The following is a 7689-nucleotide window of genomic DNA, read 5'->3' as shown; positions in this document are numbered from 1 at the left end:
TGACAGCCTTCCTGCAAGTGTACATTGCAGAAGAGTGTGTACCACTTATAACCTTGGGCTGGCACTACTGGTTTGGGTCACAGGAATGGCATGTTTCGAAGAGGGGGAAAAAATAGCATGGACTCTTCTGAAAATATTAACTCGTCTATTTGGAGAGTAACCGTTGCCTTTGAAACCTCGCTCTATACACCTATATTTAGCACCAGAGGAGGGAAGGAGAAGAGGTTTCCGTTTTAAGCTCCGCTGTTTGTCCTAAAATGCCCCCCCAACATCTGAACAGGGCAGATTCGCACAGAGGGGTGGCCGCTGCCCTTTGGAATTATTCCCCCAAATCCACCTTTGCTTTTCCACTTCATCCCGCGTTCACGAGCTGGTTTGCGATTTTTATTCCCCCCCTCCCCCCCCCGAGATGTTCCCCAGGCGGAGGCCAGGAGACTGGTTGGGATCAGATTTGGAGGGTGATGCACCGCGACAGCTAAAAGTTGGATAGGGTTTCAGCAGCTACTATATATAAAGCAGGGGGACTTATGTCACTGCACTAATTAAATTCCATCTGGGTGGCTCCTCTGGGTTTTTTTTGAGCCTATCACCCAACTCCAGCAGGCAGAGAGGCCAAGGGGAGAGCATGATGATGGACCTTTTTGAAACTAGCTCCTATTTCTTCTACTTGGACGGAGAACATGGAGCTCTACAGCCGCTGGAGATGGCAGAGGGGTCCCCTCTGTACCCAGGCAGCGATGGCACTTTGTCCCCCTGTCAGGACCAAATGCCCCCAGAGGCTGGGAGTGACAGCAGTGGAGAGGAGCATGTGCTGGCACCCCCGGGCCTACAACCCCCTCATTGCCCCGGCCAGTGTTTGATCTGGGCTTGTAAGACCTGCAAGAGGAAATCGGCCCCCACCGACAGGAGGAAAGCAGCCACCCTGAGGGAGAGGAGGCGGCTGAAGAAGATCAATGAAGCCTTCGAGGCTCTGAAAAGGAGGACTGTGGCAAACCCCAACCAGCGGCTGCCCAAGGTGGAGATCCTGAGGAGTGCCATCAGCTACATAGAGAAGCTGCAGGATCTCCTGCACAGGCTGGATCAGCAGGAGAAAATGCAGGAGATTGGGGGAGACCCTTTTAGCTTCAGCCCCAAGCAGGGAAATGTAAGCACAGCGATTGTACTCAGTCCCCTCCTGCCCCCGAAAGTCAGCTGCGAAACCGCCTTCCGCTTTTTTTCTCCCCCTCTTCCCCTTCCTTAATGCAGTCTGTCAATCCAGAGCGCCGGGCAAGCTAACGAGTATTTAGCAGACTTCGCGAGGGAAGTATATAAGTCGTCGTTGAGAAGTCCAGCAGGCACCCAGGCTGCCCCGAGGAGCAGCGATCCTCTTTGCTAATACATGTTTTCTCTCTCTCTCTCTCTCTCTCTCTCTCTCTTTCCTCTGCGCTCTGCATGTTTACCTCAGATCCCAAGTTCAGATTTCCTGAGCACCTGCAGCTCCGACTGGCAAAATGTTTCTGATCATTCCAGAGTGCTAACAATCAACGCCAAAGAAGGTAAACTTCAGGATTCTCTTTATGTGTGCGCAATGTATTTATCCGTGTGTGTGTGTGTGTGAGAGAGAGAGAGAAAGAGAAATGGATCTATTCCGTTAGTGGAAAAAAACCTCTTACTGACAGTGCTAAGAAAAATGAACACTGTTACTGTATAGTACGCCGCTATATAGCTATTGTAATTTTGCTCACAGGTGTTGTTTCCTTTTCCTAATATTTGAATATCGGTCCTTGTTAGATCTTCTCTTTCTTAGGGCTATGTTCCTTTCTGTCATTTCCTGCTGTCTATCGATCCCTGTTTAACAAAACTAAACCAAACACTCTATTTATCTTTATTATTTTTTTAAGTATTTATTATCATTATTTATTTATTATTTATTAACTAGGAGCCTCCATCGTTGAATCTTCAGCTTCTAGCAGCCTTCGTTGTCTTTCTTCGATAGTGGACAGTATTTCTTCAGAAGATCCCAAACTTCCCAGCGTGGAAGAAGTGGTAGAGAAGTAGATCTACATTTGGCCTGGTAGTATTTTGAAAGCAGATAACAAGGAACTCACCCCACACCCTATAAATGAAATAATGAATTAATTTAATATTTTATCAATCCCAGACAGGGGCCTTGTTAAAGGCACTGGTAGGCAGATAAAATTGAATCTTCTTAAAAAGACATGTTCCTCAAATAATTGTACAATCCAGCTCTTTTTCTTTCTTTCTTTCTTTCTTTCTTTCTTTCTTTCTTTCTTTCTTTCTTTCTTTCTTTCTTTCTTTCTTTCTTTCTTTCTTTCTTTCTTTCTTTCTTTCTATGTTGTATAGACCACTCCTTTTTTATTTAATATATTTACTTGTTTTCTGGTGATCCACTTTGTATAATACTCAACAAAAAGTTCATTCCTGTCTGAGTGAAGCTGTTGTTTGGATTTCCTGTATTATTTAAAGAGTTCTTAGGTTGTGTTTTTGTACATACTTTTAGTACTTTTTTATGTAAACCGGATACATAGATATATATTTAAATTGTGGAATGTGATATTGTATATAAGAACGACCAGATTTCATGGGTATGTAAAATAAAGTTCTTTGTGTTACAAAGTTCCCAGCCCCGCGACCCATTGTTACTTTAAATTGTGGGCCCGATCCTGCTCCCATTAGAATGACATTTTGCCATTGACTTCAGCGAGATCAGGACCCAGTTCGGTCAATGCAAATAAAACGTGTTTAAATTAAGAGGTTGCAAATATTTCCATCCAGGGCAGCGTCTCTTTAACTGTCTAAACAGTTTCTCTTCTACTCAGAACAGCACAGAATGCCTTAATGCAGTTCCTCTTATTTTGCATTAGCAGCCTTCCACAGCTGAGATTTGTGACTGCTGCTGGGTGTAGGATTGTAGGCGGCCTACCTTCACCCAGGCCAGTGCCTCCCTTCGGTCTCCCTCGGTGGAAAACGCAGTGGATCTACAGTCGTTTCATTATATCGCTGGGGAAAGCGCTTCCACTCGGCTCCTGACTGACTCGGGGCTATATTTACCCCGCATGTTTGACCTGCTGAGCTGCACATGCTTGGAGGAGCCTGGAAGGGGGAAGCCTGTTATACCAAGCAATGTCTGGGAGAGGGTCAGTCAGACTCCCATGTTTAATTGACCAGCTCCCTATGTCTCCTGAATTCTTCTCTGAATTTCTTTTTGGGGCTGGAGGACTTGCACCCAACCCCTGTTTGCAGCAGAATTTATGGGCCTGGCTGGTTTCCTAATGGACAGCAAAGGGCTGTGACAGGAGCCAGCTCCCGTGGGGTCGAGGGGGCAGAGACTTCTTTCGAAGAAAGGTGACTCCTACCGCCTTCTCCTCCCCTGCAGGGGGAGCTTAGGGCCCCCAGGGGCGGAAAGAGTTAAGTGGCTGAAAGTGGGGCCGAGGAGGAAAAACAACACGTGAAGCCTTTCAGTCAGTGCTGTAGAAAAACAAACCCTAGAGTTGAGGGTGGAAAAGCAGGAGCTACTCCCAGTGAGGACTTTAGGGCTCGTAACAGATTTGTTTATAATCTCGCGAAGGGGCGACCACCAAGAAACTAAACCGCTGAGTTTCTCCCCCCAGCTCCCCACCACTTCATGGTAACTAACAAGAGGAAACGTCCCATTGCCGAGCAGTTAAAATGTCCCTTTCTCACCTCCGCTCTAACTTGAATCCTTTAGATTTAAAAATACAGTGTCACTCCCATGTCCCTTCTTAGCCGGCATGGGGGGAGTAATGGATGGCGAAAGACAAAGCTCTCACTCAGCTGCAGCCAGAAACTCTCCGTTACAAAACTATTTGCTATTCCTCCCTTCCTATGCTGGCCTCGTCGCCGGCTATAACAGCTCGCCGGTGCCCACGTTATTTGGGTGAGTGGTGGTGGTTTTTATGTTTTTAAGTCTGCCATTTAAACAAGGGCATTTCCAGTTGTTGAATGCTGGGATCTGTGTGTCTCAAGCAATGATAAATAATTGTATTCCCCCCCCCGCCCCCCGCCACGTCTGAAATAAACTGTCTGCTGTATAGAAATAACAGCGGGCAGGACCTTTGGAAATCTACACTTCCAAAGAATATGGTTTTCCACACAAAAATCGATTGCTTTTGGTAAGAGAGGGTGGCTGTTGTCCTGGCTCTCATGCAGAGCTTTAGCTCGATCAGAAATATACAAAGAAGCTTTTAACCCATGCTAGAAGCTGTTAGTGTTCTTAATAACCTAGTTCAATGCCTAAGCATGTAAGAGGAGGGTCCCCATCTAGTACCACTCAAGCAAAACTCTCACTAGCTTTACTTTTCCTGAGTACAGAGGGTCGGATCTGGCCTTAACATTGTAACTCTCCTCAAAAGGAGAATTTCTTGAGCATCTCATGCACACCTTGGGGGGGGGGGGTCAAGGGGGGGGGAAGGAAGAGCTCTTTTTCTTCCTCTCGCTCACGGGTTGGTTTTATTCACATCCTAATATGGACGTCAAGAGACGATTTGGCCGGCTGTGTTTGGACCCCGAAATCCGTGTCGTTTCCAGCAACGGGGTAACATGAGAAATTGTTTGGAATAAGTTTGAGTAAAGAAGGTTTTTCATTAAATAAAGAAAATATTTCCCAAAGAGACTCCCTGTGACCTCAATGGCTGTCGCTGACATGCAAGGCTTCCCAATGAAAGTCCTCAGTGTGTTTGCAATTAAAATGTTTTTGTTTGATATTAATAACGGTAATCTTTACCTAAGTCTAAAGCCAAAGCAAACAGGGCCCTGGAAGCACAAAATCAAGAGGTAATAACTCGGTAAAGATAAGCAGTTTGTGATTTAATCTAGCCTCTTTCCAGAGGGGGTTGGGCGCAAAGTTATCAGGTTTAAACTAATGAAAGTGATTTTCTGCCTACATTTTATTAAATGTGGAGCAAAGCTCCTGGAACATGACTCCCCAAACGTCCCTTTTAAGGCCTGGCTCCTGCAGCTTCACCTGTATTGCATAACTTATAGCTTGTGTATTTATTTATATTGAGAGTAGTGGGGAGGGGCCCATTCATTTCATGATCCAACAGCTATTGTAATATACTATGGAATGAAACAGTGCGATCATTCACTTGACGCACTATAGACAGTCACTGCAGTTAAGGTTCCCCTGGGGACTAGAATACCCTGGTGGAACAGATGAAATGTGGGTACAAAGGTGGTGGGGAAAGATAAAGGTAGATGAGACTGGGTTTCAATCCCCACTAACTACTGACGGACAAATGTAATGTTCTCTTCCCAAGTGAAAGGATGAAACGAAATGAAATACATTCAGATTAACAGAGAGTGGGCCCGCTTCTCGTTGGGGTAAAACTGTCACCAACTTCAGGGGCAGAGGAGCAGAGCCGCGATTGGCTCCGGAGTTGTTGATGAAATCCGAGAAGACCACGGCACACTGGTGCGATGCAGCTATATGCAAAGGGAAAAGTTTGAACGAACATTCATAAGGAGCACTTGGTAGGATCGTTATGTGGCTGTGGGGACCCAGGCTAGCATTTTGCCAGAGCTTTGCCCTTTTATGGCAAGTGTGGCTGTTTTCACCGGGAGGAGAGAGAGAGAGCTGGAGGTGTGTGAGAGGGCTTGAATCACTCAGCCATGTGCTCGCTTGGGTTTTCCCTTCTGTAGCAGCGGGGACTAGCAACTTTTCCCATTCTCAAGGCTGCTAAAAACCCTCGTGTCCCTTTGATCTCTCTTGGGAGTCCCAGAATGCAAGCAGAGGCCAATGTCTTCTTCAGCTGGCTTCTATACAAATCCTTCCCGCAGCTCTGGCAGGTACTAATGTGTTTACTTAGGTGCGCGCAGTTCCCAGAGCTTGATGGAACCAAAAGTTTAGCACGTTGTTGGAATCCCCTTAATACAGGCCCAACTGGGAAAGAGTTTTTGTTCCTAGTTAGTTCTGGAGGCGGATTGCTGAAGGGGACCTCGGCTGGCACGGTTATTACTGACTTGGCTATCTATCCAGGAGCTAAAACTTCCACCGGTTTAGCATTCCTAAAAGCAATTTGAACTAAAGGAATAACACTTCACAAAATGAATCCTGCACACCATTATTGATATACACTGGAACAAATTCTTATCCTGCAGTCTACACTCAGGCAAAAGTTCCACCGACCCCAATTGGGATTTTGCCTGAATTTTCGAGAACAGCTAATTTCCTCTGTATTTTCTTGGCTGGGATTGTAATGTGTATTTTTAATAAAGGATGCCCCCAAAATAAAACCTCAATAAGTTTAGACTCAGCTGTTAAATATTTGTAGTCCTGACCCCTGAGTTTTCTCAGACAAACTCAATGGGAGTTTTGCTTAAAGTGAGGACTACAGTAACTGCCTCTTGGCTTCAGCTGTCGTTACAATTAATTATATATAAGATCTGGTGCTTTTAAAGTACAACATTAACACAGCCCCAACAAGGGAAATTGTGTTCTGCAATCAGTACCCCACACGCATTGGCACACAATCTCTTCACTTCTCACGCCCCAGTGGTTAAACTTCGGGTCATATCTGTAAAGATGGTAGCAGTATGTGATAATATTTTCATACACTGATATTTACATTTCATTCCTACACGTTTTACGCACATGTTGTCAAATTGAACTATGTAACACTTCCCTTGTTTGGTTTGGTGTTTCATTGTTTTCTTCTGTTTTTCGAAGTAAAGTTAAGCCATTTCAGAAGAGGGGAGAAAGGTCATGAAATAAAATCTGCTGTTCAGTAATTTTGCTCTTTAAAAAAAACCTATTCCTTCTTTTATAGTGGGGAAAAATAATCGTAAACGAGTCAAAAATGTGTTATAATATTTAAAAGTGCGATTCCTGCTGGCTGAGGGACGCCTTTGAAATGCTGTGTTCTTTTCTTCTGTGAAGATTTCTTGCTATTTAAAAAAAATCTCTCTCTATTCTTTTCTCTGTTTTAACAAGAGTTTAAAAGTTGTGTTGTCCCATTCTCGGCACTTCAATCCCCAGATCTCAAAACCCCACCACCCCTCCGACCCCCCTCGCAGCAGCCTCATTAAACAACCTTGTAGTTTATGTTTTTTCCTGCTTCTTTTAGTTTTACTCGCCGGCTTTGCTGCATGTTTGCAAATTTGTTTTGAGATCGCTTTCCAAAAGGAAGCTGGCACCTCTAAGGGATACTAATTACAGATTTTCCTGAGTGACAGCATCTTTTTCCCAAAGATTCAGGAAGAAGGGAAACAACCTTCAGAATTCCCCTGAGCCTCTTGGGAAGGGCCCATTTCTAAACAACCGCAAACAGTCTGAATAAGGCGCTACAGATTCGAATGCAAGGAGAGACACAGACAATATTGTGTAAGGCATGCCAGAGGGGGTTGGCATTGTTACTACAAGGTATCTTGTACACCCTTGGAGAGAAACCATCGAAAGCTGATCAGACCAGTGTAACTAGCACTTTAAAGACCAAGTTTATTTGTGCGCAAAGCATAAATCTGTAAGCAGGTCTATTTTAGCCAGCCTGAACGTGCTACATTAAAATATCCGTGTGCTACACTCCAAGAAAGTCTTCAAGTTACGGCTGACCAGAACCGCCTTATCTGGCCGATGATTTCTTTCAGAACCACTGAGAACTGCAACGTTTCAAACGTGGTCAGCTGAATGTCAACCCGGACTTCAATGGAGAGAGCTGAAATTCAGAGCTT

General features: G+C 44.8%; 1 protein-coding gene across 1 annotated transcript; it reads left to right on the top strand.

Moving 5' to 3' along the window:
• The first annotated feature begins 625 nt into the window (after nt 1-625).
• On the top strand, nt 626-2090 carry MYF6 (myogenic factor 6). Its single transcript, XM_074951350.1, has 3 exons — nt 626-1144; nt 1445-1535; nt 1919-2090. The coding sequence occupies exons 1-3, from the start codon at nt 626-628 to the stop codon at nt 2035-2037; spliced, it is 729 nt and encodes a 242-aa protein (XP_074807451.1). The 3' UTR covers nt 2038-2090.
• The last annotated feature ends 5599 nt before the right edge of the window (nt 2091-7689 follow it).

Source organism: Natator depressus, chromosome 1, assembly GCF_965152275.1.
Source record: "Natator depressus isolate rNatDep1 chromosome 1, rNatDep2.hap1, whole genome shotgun sequence".
NCBI lineage: Eukaryota > Metazoa > Chordata > Testudines > Cheloniidae > Natator > Natator depressus.
This window is presented reverse-complemented; position numbering and strand designations above follow the sequence as displayed.

What these genes read in the sequence shown, in the direction of transcription:
- MYF6 (XM_074951350.1), top strand. Translation starts at nt 626, where the DNA reads ATGATGATGGACCTTTTTGAAACTAGCTCCTATTTCTTCTACTTGGAC. An exon ending in TCAGCCCCAAGCAGGGAAAT is followed by an intron (nt 1,145 to 1,444) that starts GTAAGCACAGCG and finishes TGTTTACCTCAG; the next exon opens with ATCCCAAGTTCAGATTTCCT. An exon ending in AACAATCAACGCCAAAGAAG is followed by an intron (nt 1,536 to 1,918) that starts GTAAACTTCAGG and finishes TTTATTAACTAG; the next exon opens with GAGCCTCCATCGTTGAATCT.